At 46.8% G+C, this 18,835-nt stretch overlaps 6 protein-coding genes across 7 annotated transcripts; 3 read left to right on the top strand and 3 right to left on the bottom strand.

The window, feature by feature from the left end:
* Positions 1 to 337: 337 nt before the first annotated feature.
* Positions 338 to 2,309, bottom strand: LOC131889719 (nudC domain-containing protein 1-like). Its single transcript, XM_059238886.1, has one exon. It carries the CDS (start codon positions 2,163 to 2,165, stop codon positions 351 to 353), a length of 1,815 nt encoding a protein of 604 aa, XP_059094869.1. The 5' UTR covers positions 2,166 to 2,309; the 3' UTR covers positions 338 to 350.
* Positions 2,310 to 2,450: 141 nt separating this feature from the next.
* LOC131889721 (cleavage and polyadenylation specificity factor subunit 5-like) lies at positions 2,451 to 3,693 on the bottom strand. Its single transcript, XM_059238888.1, has 2 exons — positions 3,556 to 3,693; positions 2,451 to 3,431 (listed from the first exon to the last, which is right to left on the bottom strand). The coding sequence occupies exon 2, from the start codon at positions 3,363 to 3,365 to the stop codon at positions 2,655 to 2,657; it is 711 nt and encodes a 236-aa protein (XP_059094871.1). The 5' UTR covers positions 3,366 to 3,431; positions 3,556 to 3,693; the 3' UTR covers positions 2,451 to 2,654.
* Positions 3,694 to 3,703: 10 nt separating this feature from the next.
* Positions 3,704 to 5,366, top strand: LOC131889722 (large ribosomal subunit protein eL32-like). Of its 2 annotated transcripts, none has more exons than XM_059238889.1 (3): positions 3,704 to 3,847; positions 4,814 to 5,068; positions 5,140 to 5,366. In XM_059238889.1, the coding sequence occupies exons 2-3, from the start codon at positions 4,823 to 4,825 to the stop codon at positions 5,296 to 5,298; spliced, it is 405 nt and encodes a 134-aa protein (XP_059094872.1). In that variant the 5' UTR covers positions 3,704 to 3,847; positions 4,814 to 4,822; the 3' UTR covers positions 5,299 to 5,366. The 2 variants fall into 2 exon arrangements, with proteins under 2 accessions (XP_059094872.1, XP_059094873.1); XM_059238890.1 differs by lacking the exon at positions 3,704 to 3,847 and adding an exon at positions 3,869 to 3,980.
* Positions 5,367 to 6,985: 1,619 nt separating this feature from the next.
* Positions 6,986 to 11,280, top strand: LOC131888177 (protein flightless-1-like). The gene is made up of 2 exons (XM_059236966.1): positions 6,986 to 10,132; positions 10,213 to 11,280. Exons 1-2 carry the CDS (start codon positions 7,244 to 7,246, stop codon positions 11,068 to 11,070), a joined length of 3,747 nt encoding a protein of 1,248 aa, XP_059092949.1. The 5' UTR covers positions 6,986 to 7,243; the 3' UTR covers positions 11,071 to 11,280.
* A 2,729-nt stretch (positions 11,281 to 14,009) lies between these two features.
* On the top strand, positions 14,010 to 16,216 carry LOC131888773 (nuclear pore glycoprotein p62-like). Its single transcript, XM_059237703.1, has 3 exons — positions 14,010 to 15,412; positions 15,478 to 15,688; positions 15,758 to 16,216. Exons 1-3 carry the CDS (start codon positions 14,196 to 14,198, stop codon positions 16,136 to 16,138), a joined length of 1,809 nt encoding a protein of 602 aa, XP_059093686.1. The 5' UTR covers positions 14,010 to 14,195; the 3' UTR covers positions 16,139 to 16,216.
* Positions 16,208 to 18,618, bottom strand: LOC131888774 (exosome complex component CSL4-like). Its single transcript, XM_059237704.1, has 2 exons — positions 17,841 to 18,618; positions 16,208 to 16,601 (listed from the first exon to the last, which is right to left on the bottom strand). The coding sequence occupies exons 1-2, from the start codon at positions 18,125 to 18,127 to the stop codon at positions 16,223 to 16,225; spliced, it is 666 nt and encodes a 221-aa protein (XP_059093687.1). The 5' UTR covers positions 18,128 to 18,618; the 3' UTR covers positions 16,208 to 16,222.
* Between the last annotated feature and the right edge of the window lie 217 nt (positions 18,619 to 18,835).

The following is an 18,835-nucleotide window of genomic DNA, read 5'->3' as shown; positions in this document are numbered from 1 at the left end:
CAGTTTTGAAATGCAAAAAAAGTGACTTTTGAGAGTTTTAGGAAACTGAAAGTAAATAAAAACAGAAAAGAGGACCAATGGTGTTCAGTCACTTTTATGGAGACTAAATTGTTATGCGACGGAGTTCATGATGGTGCAATGCTCTTAAATCGCCATTCCAATCAATCTTGTGCTTTTCAAGATTTTCATACTTTTGGCGCTATTCTTGTTCAAGCAACGTGGACTCACTTACAGTTAGTCCAGCCCCAGTAGATGTAGCGCAATACATTATTAACGTGCGATCGAATCATACTCGGGTTCGTGGGTTCGAACCCAGACTGATTCTCAGGTTCTCATCATGTTCATTTCAGTCAAATGCGAATACATTGTAGAGACGAGGCAGTTAGGATGACTAGAGTCTTGGCCGTGGCCCAAACTCCCACAATCTCGTCGGTGTTGCCCAAAGTGATGACCTGTTGCTTCGCGATCTGACTGACCTTTTGTCCGCTCTTGCGATTCCGAAGATCGCACTCCGCGGCGATGGCCGTTGGCTGTCGATAGATATAGACATGGCGAACTCGATCAACCAGGGCCACGTAAGACATATCCGGAGCGGCGGCGGAAAACTTTCGCATCTCTTTCGATGCTTGGACGTACCCTAACGCTTGGAAAGTCCCACAGTGACGCGTGGTAATCGACCTCTCGCCCGAGTTCTCGGGCTGCCACACCAAACCATCCACATCATATCGGAGACAAATGGCCGCGGGCCCATCGGCAGTGATCTGCAGATTGAACAGGTGCTTGTGACCGGACAAACTGGCTTTGGCCACAACCTTATTTTGAGTGGACTCGAAGATATACAATGTTGAAGCGTCTTCGGGAAAAGCATCACATTCCTCCAACTGATCGGCGTTCAAGGAAGGCACTGGCGGACCCGCATCGGCTCGAGCATGAATGCTTTCCACGATGGAATCAATCATGGTCGGATTGCCAATCTCCTCGCCATCATCCTGAACGGTCTCAAGGAAGCGTTGCCATATCAAACCCTCATTGGCCTTGGTCACGTTGATCTCCAACTTCCCTTCCTCCAAAGTCCATGACATACTATCTCCGTCCAGTATCCGCCACAGAGACCCTTGGAACACAGGCTGACCCTGGAATAGCACCTTCATCGACCTGGGTTTCATTTCGACTTTGAGGTCCTTCTTCACGGCCGTCTTGGGTAGCACCACCCACACTGCAATGTCTTCAGGGTTCTGGTACCAATAGAATGAAGGCAGAGCCTCCGGAGATTCTTCTGAAGGGCCAATGGCATCTGAAATCGATTCCTCCTCCTCCAGTTGACCGGACGAATCGAATATCAGGCTCAACGGTTTGTCGGTTGAACAGATCAAGTGCTCCCCACTCTTTGATAATTGAAGGTAGTCTGTGGATCCTAGGAGGACAAACCGTCGTACTCGTTCCAAAGTCCAACCTCCGCCGGAATGTAAGAAGGTCATCCATTCGGCCACATTTACATAATTGCTACTCTCGGGAACCACACCCGGCTTGAGGCCTTCCAGACTGGCTTTGTCCTCTACGTATTGAATTACACAATGAAGGCAGCTCTGACGGTTGGGCTTTTCGTCTTGAATCGAATCCGACGATACTTGCGCCGAGGACAAAACGAAGGGTCGATTTGAGCCGCAAATCTCGTCGTGGAACTCTGATTTCCAGGCCACTCCCTCTTGGCGGTCTCCGGTGGAGGCGATGAAAACCATGCCGGAACCATCCGTGATCAAGGCTAAACCTGAGGAGGCAAACACCAAGCTTGGGTTATAATCACCGGCCTTGGTATTCTTCAGTCCGGAGGGAGCCGCCCAGACTTCGTTTAAAAACGGGGTGGCATTCACCCCCTGGGCTTCAAATTCGACGTGGAGCACCCTAGGACCCACGGGGTCTAGCATGAATACCAGGTCCGGGTTCCACGGGTCTCCATGGAGAAGATTGGTCGAGCCGAATAACTTGGAATGTTGGAAGGAGAACTGATGGTCAGCGGCATGCCGGATTTGAATGGACGGACAGGGAAAGTTGTCCGGAGCACACGTAAAACTGGGACACGGGTCCAAACTCAGTTTGTAGCTCTCGAAATGGGGATCTAGCAAGTCACGATCGGGTTGAAGCTCGAAACGCTCCATCCTTTCCATTCTCCGTTCACTTTGGTCAAATTTTCTGGCAATGATTTCCGAGATAAGGATGTGAGGGTGACCACTGAAGCGGATTTTTTTTTAGTGCCAGGTAAATTGAAAGAAAAAAGCTAGCAATTACATTGATTGTGGTGGATTAGATGATCGAGGTCAGAGCGTTGAGAAATTGGAACAGAATAGAAACCAGGCACTAAGTCATTTGAACATCATGACACAGTTTCAACGAACATTCGCAACGAACTCATGCCGAACTCATGTCACTTCACAAATCCGTAATTAATGCAATTCACGACAATATTAAGTGTATTTGGAAATGAAGGCAAATATAGTCCGAAGAGCGCATGAATGAAAAATGAAAAAAATTACAATCTTCTGAACCAATTTACAAGCTTCTTGTCTCAAAAATCCTCGACTCCGGATCGAGTGAGTGTTTCTGAAATGGACAAAGGAGAGCATGAGCGACGAACACCGCCTTCTGAGGCTGTCTGACTACATGTAAATAAAGCCGAAACGCCCCAAGGCTTGAGGTAATGACGAGATGATGGGCCCGTAGCCCTGAGAATTGTCATACAACTCGAACAAGGGAGCGGCCACCAACTTATAGTTTCGGGGCACGGCGAAATAAGCCTTGTCCTGCAATTGAACCAGGAACAACTTCTTATGCTCCTTGGGTTTGGTGATATGCGGGGGAATGTACGGGTACTGAGCCGGCTCGAAATTGGGCCGCCACCAATTCCCGATGGTGTCCTCAATGATCCATTCCTGCGGACCCGACTCGGCTCGTCCCAGCGTGTTGGTCATCAGTCGTTGGAGGCCCTCGACCTCATCCTCCCCGGGATTGAGCTCGCCTCCAGGCAACTTAAAGAAGGTCGTGCCCAATTGCAGTAACAAAACGTGGGGTAACCCGTGTTCATGGACCAATAAAACGCCCTCCACGGAGCGACGCATGCCCAATTGGTCGAATTCGTCGCGCATCCGCTGGAATCGCGCCGGAACCGAGGCATCCTTTTCGAAAAGTGGATCCTTGGTGCCGAACGTATAATTGGTCAGTGGATACAGGTTGATTTGACGGTTGAGCGTCAGTGAGGGATTCTTGGCGTAGTTCGAAGAAGAGGACGAGGGCGTGTTGTTGGCTGTAGGCTGAGGCACACCTCGAGGCCAGCCGGATCGGACACCCACCATGGGTGTGGCGGTGGCCATTGGGATCGTGATATGGGGAATTTTAACTTGCTCAGACGTACTTACGAGCCGCGATTCTCTCTTCTCCTTCAGGATTAAAAGACCGACATTGAGAGTCAGAAGGGAAATTTGATAGGTGACTAGTAACGAATCCTGCTACTTATTTTCTTGGGTTGAATGAAAAAAACAGTGATTTAAAGAGGGTTCTCACCTATTGACAAGGAATGAATTACAATGTAGGATGAATTTAACACGGTTTTTTTGTCGAAAACCACCATTGAAAATGGAGTTTCAGTTTTTGGGAATGTGCAGCAATGTTTTCATTAGTCAATACAACAATCACGCTTCGTTCCAGCCAAATCAATGTCTATTTTGTAAACAATTCTCGGCACATCTCACCCCAGCCTTATAATAATCTAGGCTGTTTAGGCAGAGCAATGTTGATGTTTGGTCTGTCCAGCTGACCCATCTTTCCTTTTCCGTCTGGAGCTGTCGATTTGAAGGTAAGACGAACTCTATTCCCAGAACAAAATCCTAGTTTATCGATTGAATCTTAAAGACAACTTCTACAACTGTGTACCGATCAATACTGTCTCACCGACAAGGACTGAAGCCGACCCATTGAGAAAGTGTGAAGTAATTTAGTATAGCGAAAACGGGCCTGAAATTAAGTGTTCAAAAGATAGCTCTCCATTTCTGGGTTGAAATGAAAATGTGTCTGATTGGGGCGATGTGTTGTCATCCACCCTGTGTTAATGATGAGTACTTGTAATGTTTCGAGTTTCGGTATCTTGATGATTCGATGAGTCCTTCAAGTAACTTTTTGAGATCTGATTGCGGCACTAGTGACTAAAGAAAGAACCCCAAACCTGTGATGATATTGAGTTGTCGAGTAATGAGTGGAGAACAACGTAGTCTGTTTCAACCTGTCGGAAGCGTTTCTGGTCAATGTATATCATGGATGTCTCGCCAAGGAATACTTAGGCAATGTTGTACTTCCTTGAATTGCAGAAAGAGACCCTTTTTTTACACAGTTGATGACCTTTTTTTAGTTTTTGAGAGTGAACGGTCTCGTGTTCAATGTATTCTAATCTAAACTGATCATAATGATTCTTTCCGCCTAAACTACAATAATTTTGAATTTATGAAGGGCGCTTAAGACACCTTCTAAATGATGCAGAATACCGTATTCACACCAACCTCTAGATTATTGGCGGCCTAAGGTATTAGGAGCTAGCACAAATGCACGATTGAGTTCTTGAAGTTTAAGGAAAATACAGGGTTTAGGCCGGAGAGTTATATATATTCTCTTTGAGGCAGTCTCGACTGGATGGTTAATTTACCGGGAATTAAGCTTGAGAAACGGGATTATCTTTAAACCAAAACTAGTTCAAGATATAATGCCCAAAGATGACGTGAAATAGTTGGACCAGTAGATCGATGAATAATATCTCTGTCATGAATTTCAGACCAGCACAATGGCCATCACTCCTGCTGCTCACCCGAAGATCGTGAAGAAGCGCACCAAGCGCTTTCTTCGCCATCAAAGTGACCGATATGTTAAGGTCAGACAAAGCTGGCGTAAGCCCAAAGGTATCGACAATCGTGTCCGCAGGAAGTTCAAGGGTATGTACCTCATGCCCAACATTGGTTACGGATCCAATAAGAACACCCGACACATGCTGCCCACGGGATTCAGAAAGGTCCTCATCAACAACATGAAGGTACGGAACAAACGTCTACATCCCCGAGAATACATTGATTGACCCTTTTCTTTTTATTCTGTTCGCGCCAGGAGTTGGAAGTTCTGATGATGCAAAACAAGAAGTTCTGCGCCGAAATCGCCCATGGTGTGTCGGCCAAGAACCGCAAGGCTTTGGTGGAACGAGCCCAGCAATTGTGCATCCGCGTCACCAACCCCAATGCCCGACTCCGTAGCGAGGAGAACGAGTAAATCTGTCTCTTGTTCCAAGTGTCGCATCAACAACAGCCTTTCTGAAAAATATATGAAAGAAAACCAAACCCCAACCGATTATTTCCTGATCCAAGGATTATAGTTCAGTTTGATCTTTTGTTGCACAGGGATGGTGGGAATAGAAATCTGAATTTTCTATGTTACTACAATGGGGACGTTGAGGCAAGCTCTGGCAGGTTCGTTTGTTTACTGGTACCAACGCTTGCCTAAATGTCCGAATAGGGGATTGGAGTGGGTATCAGGGTAAGGCTCTGAATGAGTTGGACCCATCCATGGTTATGAATCGTCACTTCAGAGTCCCGTTAACGTCGGCATGTGAACATCGGAAATAAGGTGCAGTCATTTCTATGTGTGAGTGTTATCAATATTCACTAAATCAATGAAAACATTCCTGAACTAGGACAAATCAGCGCATAGCTTTGGATTCGACCGCTCGATATCTTTTACCGGACTATGCCTCCGATAAGTAATGATAAGACAAATCTCATAAAATGCATCCGAGGCTTCAGTCACCCTCACTCAATGTTTTCCTTCACCTAAGGCTTAAGTACTGCGAAGAATTTATTGTCACGCCAGATATAGCTCTAAATCAAGGCGTAAGTTAGCATTGTATTCTATCAATGTCCCTGAAACAATCCCTGTACAAGATTTCGCTATGATTCTACCTCACCAATCCAATATTGATGAATTTGATGCCAAAGCAGTGGCTCTATCTGGGACTAATCTCATGCTGGCTTAACTGTACTTTCCAATTCAGCGACGCTGGCTGACTACCTGAAGCTTTTTGGGTGTTGGTGCACACCATAGATAACTTCATATATAGATCGATCAAGGGCGCTGCGATCGCATGTTTTCGTCTCAGCTGTCGCTGGTGGAAAAAATGTTTCATTCGTAGTCAAGCTACTTAGGACAACTATGGTGCAAATTTGAATTCGTTGACGGCTCGTCCAAATTCAGAGTAGAAACCCCTAATAAGGCTCCTTGTCAAGCAATTTCTCTCGTCCAGCACGCTTCATAAAACGGGTTTGAGTAAGTTGTTCGACCACATTTTTAAGAACGAAATTTTGAAGAGGTTAAAATGGGGCTCAAGTTAAAGTTTTCATCCATGTGGTGGAAACACTTAACTGAAACGCAAGGAACAAGCCTGGGTTCAGGCTGACCTCCAGAGGTGTCAGGATTACCTTGTTTACGTATAGGCGCAATCATGACGCCCACATTCAAGCACATTGTTGGGAGATTGAAACGAAATTCCGAATGCCTCATCATTGCGTTGCAATTTCGGATACATTTTGTTACACTTTCGAGATGCGTTGCTAAACAAGGGCAATCAATAGAGTAGATGATTTGCTCTACTAATGTCCAAATCTTTTTTTTTTGACATGTTATGTGTATTATGCCCTAAAAAGCATGTTTTTATTATTTCTACCACTCTTTCTACCTGTATATATGTGTAAGATTCAAAAGATATTAAGATTAAAGAAGGAATAACAAACGTTTCATGATAATAATTCAACTTGCCTGAAGCAAGATTTAACGAAATATCGTTGTCCCATTTCCACCAGCGTCAGCTGACCTGAAAACATGCTCATGCGGTACAGCTCCTGTTGAACTTAAGCATTCTAGTTATGGTTTTCTATGGTGCACACCCAAGCAGGCACCCAAGTACGTCTCTGATCATGAGAGGTCGTAGATAAACAGCTTCAGCCCTCAAAGTTGCATGCACTGCTACCTACCTACCTATGTACTCTATGTATGTCATGAATGTGTGTGTGTCCCAGTGAAATGACAGATCTCTCTTGGGCAAAGTGCCAAAGCCACGCCATGGAAGGATAACTCTTCCATTAGCGTTAATTGATAGACCGCATAGTGCCTCTTTGCTTCATTCATCCACCCTGGATTTTAGTTTTCGCCCTGCTTCAGCAACATGGCCGGCACGGGCGTGTTGCCCTTCATTCGCGGCTTAGACCTGACCCTCAACAACCTCGAAGATGACCGCTTCCCGGATGCCGTGGAGGACATGACCTCGCTCCGTTGGCTCAAACTGACCTCGACCCGCCTGAAATCCCTGCCCGTGGAGCTGGAGAAGCTCCAGAAGTTGGAGCACCTCACGGTCAAAAAGAATTGCGTGGGCAGTTTGGACGTGAATTTCTCGCAATTGCCTTGCTTACGTACTCTCAATTTGAGTCGGAACGCCCTGACCTCTGACCACGTCCCAGCAGGTCTCTTTGAGAACGAGGAGTTGACCACGTTGGATTTATCGCACAATCAACTGAGCGACGTGCCCGAAGGCCTGTTCAAGGCCAAATCCCTCTTGGTCTTGAACCTCTCGCACAACAGGATCGAGATCATGCCCAGTCAATTGCTCATGGCCACCACGGACTTGTTGCATTTGGACGTGTCGCACAATGATTTGGATGCGTTGCCGCCACAATTGCGCCGCTTGTCCAATCTTCAAGTTTTGATTTTGAGCCATAACCCGTTGTCCCACTTCCAAGTCAGACCGTTGCCGTCGCTCACAGAGCTGCGGACATGGCATATGCGGCAGACCCAGCGAACCAATACCAACATTCCCACGGGCCTCGAGGCCTTGGTGCATTTGTCGGATGTAGATCTGTCCGAGAATGAGCTAACCAAGATCCCCGAGGGATTGCTCACTCTGTCCAATTTGAAGCGATTGAACCTGGCCGACAATCGTATTGTGGATATCAGTGCCGACATTGAGAAGTGGACCCAATTGGAGACCTTGATCCTCTCTCGGAACCAGATCAAAGCTCTACCCAACACGCTGTGCAAACTGACCAAGATTAAGAAATTGTACTTGAACGATAATCAGTTGGATTTCGAGGGCATTCCGTCCGGGATCGGGAAGCTCGTCCTCATGGAGATCTTCTCAGCGGCGGACAACCAACTGGAGATGATTCCCGAGAGCCTTTGTCGCTGTGGCCACCTGAAGAAACTCGTTCTGGCCAGGAACAAGTTGATCACCTTGCCGGACGCCATTCATTTGACCGAATTGGACACCTTGGACTTGAAAGGCAATCCAGACCTGATCATGCCGCCGAAACCCATGGAGATGATCCGAGGATCAGGTGTCGAGTTCTACAACATCGACTTCTCGCTCCAACACCAGCTCCGCTTGGCCGGCGCTTCCGTGCCCAAATCCTTGGCCGAGGAACAAATTCAAAAGGATCCCGTGGCTCGAAAGATGCGATTGCGTCGGAAGAAGGCCGAGAGCGATGCTGAGTCCGCCAAGGTCTTGAAAGGTATGGAGGACGTGGCCAAGAGTAAGAACAAAGATAGTGAAAGTGGCGGGGAGAACTTGAATGACTCCATCAAGGCCAAACGGTGGGACGAGGCGTTGGAGAAGCCTCCCTTGGACTACTCGGAATTCTTCGACGAAGACGTGGGCCAGTTCCCCGGCCTCACGGTCTGGGAGATTGAAAACTTCTATCCGAATCAAGTCGACGATTCGCTCCACGGGAAGTTCTACGAGGGCGATTGCTACATCGTGCTGAACACGTTCATGGACGAGCAGGGTTCGCTGAACTGGAAGATTCACTATTGGATCGGCGAAGAGGCCACGTTGGATAAGCGCACGTGTTCGGCCATCCATTCCGTCAATTTGCGCAACTACTTGGGCGCCGAATGCCGAACAGCCCGTGAAGAGCAGGCCGACGAATCCGAAGAATTCCTCGAGCTCTTCGGAACGACCCTTGAGTACGCGAAAGGCGCTCGAACGGCCTCAGGGTTCTATTCCGTGGAGGACGTGGAGTACACCACTCGAACCTATCGGATCCACGAGTCCCAGATCAACGGCATCCACATGGAGCCCGTTCAAACGGAGGTGGCCATTCTGGATTCTCGCTTTGTTTTCCTCGTGGATGCGGGGCTCAACATCTTCGTCTGGTACGGACTCAAGTGCAAGAACACGCTCAAATCCAAGACCCGGCTCATGGCCGAGAAGATTAACAAGATTGAGCGCAAGAACAAAGCCACCATCCAGATCTTCTCCCAAGGCACGGAGCCCTTGGAATTCTGGCAGACCCTCTTGGACGATCCGGAGGCTCTTGAAGACGCCATCCCCGAAGGACCGCCCGTCAACAATGTGCCCGATGACTTTCAACCCATCATTCCTCGCCTCTACATCGTCGGACTCGGCATGGGCTATCTCGAGTTGCCGCAAGTCGAGATCCCCGGGCACAAGATGAAACAAGAACATCTCCAAACCAAGAATGTCTACCTACTCGATTGCTACTCGGACTTATTCGTTTGGGTGGGCAAGAAGTCCACGCGTTTGGTTCGGGCCGCGGCCTTGAAGCTGTCCTCCGAGTTATTTGCCATGCTTTTACGACCCGAATATGCCATGATTCATCGCGTGTCCGAAGGCACAGAGTCCCAGGTATTCAAGTCCAAATTCGTGGGCTGGGACGATGTGATCGGGGTGGATTTCACCCGCACAGCCCAATCCGTCCAGAGGACCGGTGCCGACTTGAACAAATGGGCGCGGCAGCAAGAGACCAAGGCCGATCTGTCGGCCCTTTTCACGCCCAGACAACCGCCCATGTCGCCGCAAGAATCCGCAGCCTTTGCCTTGGAGTGGAACGAGGACCTGGAGAAGATGGAGGCCTTCGTGTTCGAAGGCAAGAAATTCGTCAAATTACCCGAAGAGGAGAAAGGCTTGTTTCATAGTGCTGACTCATACGTGTACTTGTGCCGTTATTGGGTCCCACCCGAGGAATCCGATGATGCCGACCACGACGACGAAGATGAGCCCGAGGAAGAGGATCAATGTGTCATTGTCTATTTCTGGCAGGTACGTGGAGGGTCTCGCTTTTTTTTTTTTTTGCTTTTGTTTTTGACACATTCTCTTATGGATTTACTGCTGTTTTTAAGGGTCGTGATTCAAGCAACATGGGTTGGCTCACTTTCACGTTCAGCTTGCAAAAGAAGTTCGAGGCTCTTTTCGGGGAGAAGCTGGAGGTGGTGAGGATGCAGCAACAGCAAGAGAACCTCAAGTTCATGTCCCATTTTGCCAATGGACTCATCATCAAGCAAGGATCGCGAAAACAGACTCAAGTTCCGGATTACAAAGCCGAGCCAGAATTCTATCACATCCGTTCGAATGGGAGCGCCCTTTGTCGGCGTTGTGTGGAGATTCAACCCGATGCCGCATTGCTCAATTCCAATTTCGTCTACATCCTCAAAGTGCCTTTCGACCCCTTGGACAAGTCCGGGATTGTCTACGTGTGGATTGGCAGCAAGGCCAATGCAGACGAGGCCAAAGTGGCCGAGAATATCGTCTCGTCTCTGTATGATCCCGATCGTTTTTCTGTCCAGATCTTGAACGAAGGTGAGGAGCCCAATAACTTCTTCTGGGTGGGACTGAACGGGAAGAAAGCCTATGATAAGGATGCGGACTTCATGAACTACGGGCGACTGTTTCGATGCTCCAATGAGAAGGGCTACTTCACGGTGAGTGAGAAATGCTCGGACTTTTGTCAGGATGATTTGGCTTTGGATGATATCATGATCCTGGACACGGGCGAGCACGTGTTCTTGTGGATGGGCCCACGATGTTCCGAGGTCGAAGTGAAGCTCTCCTACAAATCTGCCCAAGTGTACATCCAAAATCTGCGAGCCAAACAATCCGAGCGACCCCGGAAACTGTTCCTTACCATCATGGGGAAGGAATCGCGGCGATTCACGCGGTGCTTTCACGGCTGGAGTCACATCAAGGCTATCCCGAGATGATTGCTCTCAACACGAGACCAACACTATTGCATTACAAGCATTCATATTACAATCATTATTATTAGTTTTTTTCATCCTCTAACTGGCTGTTTTTCGATACTACTGTGAATGAACTGCCAGTTCATTGGCCTTTACTTACCCGATTCCCTGTTTGATACAATCTGGAAATACTGAAAAATATATGACTGTTTAAGCTTAGTGTCGCTAAGACATCAGAATTTATCTTTTCAACGCCCTCAACAGCGCCTTCTGCCTCGTCTTCGTAAGTTCGGAGAACAGTCTTGAACAAATTTTTTAACCTTTGTATGTGATGAGAAGACAAGCACAATGCGTATAAAATGTAAGAGTTACTCTAGAGACATGTAATATGTATCTTAATTAATATATTTTACGGAATTTAATTATGGAATGTTCAAGGGTTCTCAGATCTGAGCTTAATAGCCGCTAATGAATGTAAATGTTCAATTACTGAACTCAAATAACGAATGAATAGCTTGTCTTTCTTGATAAACGTTTTTTTAAACTTGACCTAACCTTATCAAACCTAACCTAACCTTACCTAACCTAACCCAACCTAACCTAACACGATATTAATAACCATTAAGGTCTCTCTCCAAACCTTTCTAACAGTTTGTCACCAATTTAAAAATGAGCCCCGCCAACTAATCGGTGGAGAATAACGTATCGTCTTTCTTCAGCAAAGAAACTATCATCGATCATTTTTGGGCAGCTTACCATGTACTAATTGGTTGCTTATGGAGCTATTATTAGTTAAGACTTGAAGGTGACTAGATACCCAATGGGATACGAGCCTCAGTTTGTTTGGTTTGTTGTACCCCTTTGCACCCAAGCGCCATCTTTTGTATTCGTAGTGATGTATCAAACGTGAAAATGACACCACTTTTTCCACCAATAGTTGAACTTTTGTTTCAAAAAGAGCTTAAGATTTGATTTCTTTTATCGGTTCAAGGACTAGCCTTTGTTTTCTTCGTATAACAGCTGTGCTAATTACAACATTATTGCAATTAACTTATGCCACAGCCAAACCCTCGACACATCCCTACGGAAGTCAAAAGGGGGCGCTGGGGAGCAAAGGGGTAAACCGGGTAAACCGTAACCTCCGTGAGCTTATCCTATTTAGTTTGCATACCAAACGCGGAATATTGCCAGAATGCGTGACCAGTGGCCCGTGTAAATGGCGGGGTATCTCACTAGATGGTTCTTCTCATGATTTTTTTTGTCTGACATCTCAGTTTCTGATGAGATGCTCACTGGTTCTTTGCTCCTGTTTTCTCGTACTTGATGTGTTGCATCATAGATCAGAGGCCTGTTTTTTAAAGCCCTTCCCTTGGAGTAAGGGGCTTGGACGTTAACCAGTATGAAACTACATACGCCATAGTGGTGAGCGGATGCTCATTCTGGTTAACAGCCTTAACTCCGAGGTACAATTGTTTTAAGAACTCGCCTCAGGGCAAGTTTCCCTTTTCTCTAAAGTTTGTTCACGTTGTTCCAATTTTCAAAGGGGGAGATAAGTTAATCCTCAGTAACTACAGGCCAATTTCTCTTGTTTCGAATATTGAGAAGGGGTTTGAGAAGGTCATGAGATTCAAACTTAAAGAATTTCTTGATATCCTTGATGTCCATCCTCCTAATAACGTTTGCCCAACTGATTGAACAAATAGAACATGTTTTTGAGGACCTAGAGAGACATGAGTCAGTTGATGTTGTCTATCTTGATTTTGCCAAGGCCTTTTGTTGAAAAGACTTCATGCCGGTCATGAAGCTCGGAGAATCAAAATCCCATGCATTGCCCTTTCAAGGAAAATGCAAGATAGTATTGTTGACCCAAGTGAACAAAAATCCAAGCTTCAAATCGCCTTTCTTCTTCCATTCGGCCAGCCATAGGAAGCACTCCTCTTTGTCATATGTTGAACCTGACAAAAGTTGCCATGCAATGGAGACAAGAATAATTCTGAGAAGATGTAATAACAACCATTGCTATTAGAAGATTGCCGTCGTCCAGTTTTGATGCCCAAACACTCACTCCTCACTGATCATGGATGTGGAATCCGTACATTGGGAACAAAATCCATCTCATTATTTCGGGTTGATGAAGACGAAACACAAATACTTCATTTATTGTATTGCTTATTGATATTGTCACTCAAAGACACATATTTCGTATTTGGTTAATGTTTTATTTTGTTAATGTTATTTTGAGCTCAAAGTTCTTGTTGTTAAATAATCGTGCTATAGATATGAAGAGACTTTATCTGATTGACCTCACTCACTCTCAGGTGTTTTCTGCTACTTCCACTATTCCACTCATTGCTGGTATTTATAGAGTTAAAACAGGGGAAGATCAATTTGCTCGCATTATTGATGGGTTCCTCAACATTACTTTTCGCGTTTTACTTTGGGGAAGGGCATATTTCTAAAGTTGAATTGGCAAGAGGCTATCATCAAATTCCATTGGCCAAGGCGACCGTAGTAATCACATCATTTGGGCTTTATACCTTTTTGCGAATACTTACTAACTTTCCAATCCCTAATTGCCTGAGCTGTATCAATTCTGACCCAAAGGCAAAGTTCACGGCCAAATCATGAGGCGAACTCAACGTATTTTAAAAGGACTGCGAACAAAATAATGGCTGAAGTTTATGTGTGGGGCTGCTGTATCATTAAGAGTCATTCTCGAAATTTCATTAAAAAAATCATTTTTTCTGCTCTGTGCGAGAAAGAAAACTTGAAATCCAAGGAATTTGCTGGCTTTTGGACAGAAAACCTAACAACCCTCCAAATCAAGAAGACAGTCAAAAATGAACTAATTTCGAGATTTTGGCCCAAAGTTTCTACATCAAACTTTTGCTCTGGATCGGTCACCCTGACCACCCCCTACAACAATAACAACGGCCGCCACCAGACTTCTAAAACTGCCTTGCATGCTCAGACTCCACAGAACGACAACACAATCTCAAGTAGAAGAAACGGTGGGTTCCAGTGCCAGATAGGAAAGAGAATCAATCAATCTCTACCTCTCTCTTCTCCCATCAAGACGTCCCGCAGACATCCACCCACCCACCTACCCACCCACCATCCGCCCAATAGTTCATCAGTTAGTTGTCATGTCAAGTGGTTTCAACTTCGGAGGAACGCCGGCCTCCACGGGCGGGTTCTCATTCGGCGGCACACCGGCTAATAGTTCAGGCGCTCCAGCCACTGGCACCTCAGGCTTTACCTTAGGTGGTACCTCCACCACGCCCGGGACTGGTATAGGGGCATTTGGCACCACATCTAATACGGGCACTGCCGCTGCCCCGGCCTCCGGTGGCTTTAGCGGCTTTGGTATGGGCTCGACCGCCGCCAACACGGCTGCAGCACCTTCATTCAACTTTGGGGGCGCTCCTGCCGCTGCCACCACCACCAACTCGTCTGCCCCCACGGGCTTTGGTTTTGGTGCACCGGCCGCCACGTCCACCACCACGGCTCCAGTATCGAGTGGGTTTGGCGGATTTGGCGCTCCGGCAGCCACATCCGTGGCACCGGGCACTGGCTTGGGTGGGCTAAGTGCTCCTGCGTCCACCAATACGCCGGCCTTTGGCGGATTTGGACTGGCCACTAAAAGCTCGGCCGCGGTGGCCCCCACGTCTAGCCTCTCGTTGGGCGGAGCAGCCACCACTCCCAGCTTTTCGGGCTTTGGCCCAACCACGACCACGGTGGCCCCCGCCACTGGCCTCAGTTTGGGCGGCGCGCCTACCACCACCGCTTCAGCTGGATTTGGTGGTTTTGGAGGCTTGGCTGGCACTGGAGGAGCCCCTGTGGCCACTACCACGCCCGCTCCCGCCGCCGGATTCGGCGGTTTTGGTTTGTCCAAGCCCGCTGCCACGTCTATTAATCCCACGGCTACTACCACGCCGGCTGCCAGTGGATTTTCTCTAGGCACGCCGGCCCCCGTCAGTAGTGGGGGACTAAGTTTCGGAAATGTGGCGCCAGCCTCAACGGGTGGGCTCAGCTTTGGGGTGGCACCCTCTACCACCGCAGCTTCGGCCACTTTGAGCACGTCCGCACCCCCCACTGGGAGTGGCTTCAGTTTAACTTCCACAGCTCCCACCTCCACCACCAAAGCTGCGGCCGGTGGATTCGGCTTTGGAACGGGTGCATCCATCACTACCACTTCTACTGCCCCGACTTTGACCGGTGGTCTGAGTTTTGGCATTGCTGCTACCGCAGCCACCACCACTGGTGCGGCTACCACCACCACCACCACCACCACTAACTCAACTACGGCCCAAGTTGGATTTGGGGCGCCAACGCCATTGTCCACAACTACCAGCACTACCGCGTAAGTATTATATCAAGAACACGGTCAAGTGAAAAATTATTAAAACGAACTTCTGGTTTCTTCAGTACAACTCAAGCTGCGGCTGCCGGAAGTACTATGACCTACCGACAATTGGAGGAGGCCATCAATAAGTGGACATTGGAGTTGGAGGAGCAAGAAAAGGTGTTTCTGAATCAGGCCACACAAGTGAATGCCTGGGATCGGTTATTGGTCAACAACGGCGATAAGATTATCAGTCTCAACGACTCCGTGGAAAAAGTGAGACTGGATCAACAGGTGAGCTAATCCGGATCCTCATGAGGATGTCAATTCCACCTGATGACTTCCCATGAACGGTCATTTCAGCGACTTGAACACGAGTTGGATTTCATCAAGGGGCAACAAACCGAATTGGAGGATATTCTCAAGCCCCTGGAGGACTCGCTCTCGTCCGTGCCCACCACGGATGTGGAACGCGAACGCACCTACCAGATGGCCGAGACTTTGGACGCCCAATTGCAAAGGATGTCGGATGATCTGCGCGAAATCATAGAGCACTTAAACTCGTCCAATCGCAACCAGGATGAGAGCGATCCCGTGGTCCAGATTAGTCGCGTGCTCAACGCACACATGGATTCCCTGCAATGGATCGACCAGACCACGGCTCAAGTCCAGAAAAAATTGGATTCCGTGTCTAAACTGCAAGACATTCGACGAAAGGAAAGCGAACGGACGGGCGTCTTTTGAAATAAGTATTTTCCATCTTTCACGTTGATTTTTTTCAACGAGACCATCCGATACCAATAATAAAGTTCGCCAACAGTACATGATTTATGTATTCAAAACTTTCACATCGACGGCCATATCGGCTAGGTTCTCGGGAATCACTTTGGCAATCTTCCGGAACTCTTTGTTGTAGGTTTTAGGGCATTGCATCTCGACCCAAGAGACGGGCACCATTTTAACTCCGGCCGTTTCCGAGCGTGCAATTACCACGCCGAGCTCATTTTCGGCCGTGGTGAGCAAATAACCAGAACTGGCCTCCCCGAGACTTAAAACTCGGGCTAAAATGACGTCTCCGGGACGAAATGATTTGTACATTTCCACGCGATCTTTCTCGGTGGCACGAACATCCTCTTTCCGGACGAGACCGCGGAACGGTTGAACCAACACTGATTCGCGAACGCACAAAATGCTAAGTTTGGCGAATCTATGGGGGGGAAATAAAGGTAGAAATTCATGGGGGTGCCATTGGTATTCGACAGCCGAACGATATATCTTAATTAAAAACCAATTTAGCCGCTGCCTTGTTGGGAATTCATTCCAATAGGTTCAGATTAAAGAATGCTACGTTATAACAACTTTCAAGCGTGTGTTAATATTAGAATTGTTCTGCCATACGGCAACGTTTTACAACCATGAGTGTGTTATAGAGCAACCTATTCTGACGTCCAGTGCGCACTTCAGCTGACTAACTCACAATTTGGATAGCACATTGAACTCGGCGATCACCAAAAGTGCGCACTGAACATTGGACTGGATTTTTTCACTTGGGCCCCGGATGTTCTTTTCTTTGAAACAAGTTTAAAATGCTGATCAATCTCCCTACGACGACTTGTTTGCGGACGTTCTTGCCGCCACTTGGAATGGTATCCGAGTTCAGGATGAAAAATTACATATTTCATTTGGCTTTAAATTCATACAATATGTGAGCCACCAATGAATTGGAAGTGGCGGATCTGGCTAGCCCTTGAATAGAGGGTTGATTGGGAATTTTAATCAGAAACCTGACAAAGTCCGACTAAACAGATTCTGCTGGAAAAAACCCACATGTCAATCAATCCTCTCCTTGTTTGAAGGGTGACATGAATGTCTGCAATGACAACATCATTCATCATTTTTGTCTATTAACGTTTCAGGTTAGGTTCAGCTCAGGCTAGTTCAAGTCTTGAAAACTTAGGACCGTCAACTTACGACTGCATAAACGTTACATACCTAACCTCGCTAAACAAAGTAAACCATATTCTACGGCCTAACTACATAGCTGATAAAGGCATTGGGGAAAAATTTATGTGTGACTTGAGGAATTTTTGACGAATCTAACTCGGAAAGTCAAGGTAGATTGAGCATTGGGGGGCTACGCATAACGTCCATAACTTCTGGAGTACCCCAGGGTTCTATCCTTGGGTCTTTAAGCTATGGCATCAAGCTAATTTTTCGCAGAAATTTCGTTAACACTTCTTTTGTTTAAACAAAGACCCTGTCCTCTATAACCTTTTGCCCGTAACTCTCCGACGGTTGTACGATCTAGATGAATCTTTGTGACAGGACTTGTTGGGAACTCATTGTCAAGCATCGGTTAAAAACCCGTTAAAAGATAAAATAAAAATGGTGAAGAATAACGTCTTCATCGTCTGGACACGAGCTTGAAATACTCCATTGGCGTTACCTCGGGTTTACGGACATGACTTTGGCCGTGACTACGTCGCCAACGGCCGGAATCACGGTCTGTTCTCCAGGGGAGTGGACTTCAACACTGACCAGATCTTGAGTGGAAGTCTGGCTGGGATTCTCCGAGATGGGGCCTTTCATCACGGGTTGGATTTGCAAGACCCCGGCCAGCGAGGCGTAGACATAGCCATGGAGGACGTAAGTGCCACATCCGGATTGATAATGGTCTTCCTGAGCACAAATCCGCATGCCAGGCAACACAAATCGCATCTCTGAACTGCCCATATTCAATCCGAGCTTTATGAAACTTCTTCGGCTCGAGATTTGGATTCAAAACATAAACACGTGTTTGTTGACATTTCACAATGTATCCGTAGAAATAAATCACCCAACCTTGGACCTTTCTTTGGCCATGGAGCTATTTGGCATGTACGAAGTGTTCATGGAAAAATGAGTTTGCTTGACCGATTGTAAGATTTAATGCATTCATTTTGTATGGTGAAGTTGATTTAATTTCAAGCTGCATTTACAGGGTACGAAAAAATTCTCATTTCTCTTACCTAACGTAACCTGACCCGACCTAACTTAACACGATATTAATAACCCTTAAAGTCTCTATCTGAACCTTTTACCACAAATTTAAAACTGAGCACCGCCAACTAATAAGTGGGGGATAACGTTTATCATATATGGATGATATCTAATTCTTTACATGTTTCAATGCTTGTGCTTACTAATAAAGATCCTGAGAGAAAAGATCAGCATAGGCTCTGTTTCACAGACACTCGCTCATTTTCTTCTTTTCACGTTTATTCTCGACATTTTTTCTTACCTCATGATTGTGGTTCTTATCTTCAGATTTTCCCAATGAACACACTCTCAGGATGATTTGACTGAACTCTTTGTTGTAATGTTACAGTGCGGTTTATCAATAATTTTTCAATCATTTGTTTTATTGACTTCAATTATAGATGAATTAAAACTCACATTGGT

The sequence above is a fragment of the Tigriopus californicus genome, chromosome 10 (genome assembly GCF_007210705.1).
Source record: "Tigriopus californicus strain San Diego chromosome 10, Tcal_SD_v2.1, whole genome shotgun sequence".
In the NCBI taxonomy this organism is placed as follows: Eukaryota; Metazoa; Arthropoda; class Copepoda; order Harpacticoida; family Harpacticidae; genus Tigriopus; species Tigriopus californicus.
The sequence above is the reverse complement of the archived record's forward strand: the minus strand, read 5'-3'. Positions and strand labels throughout refer to the sequence as shown.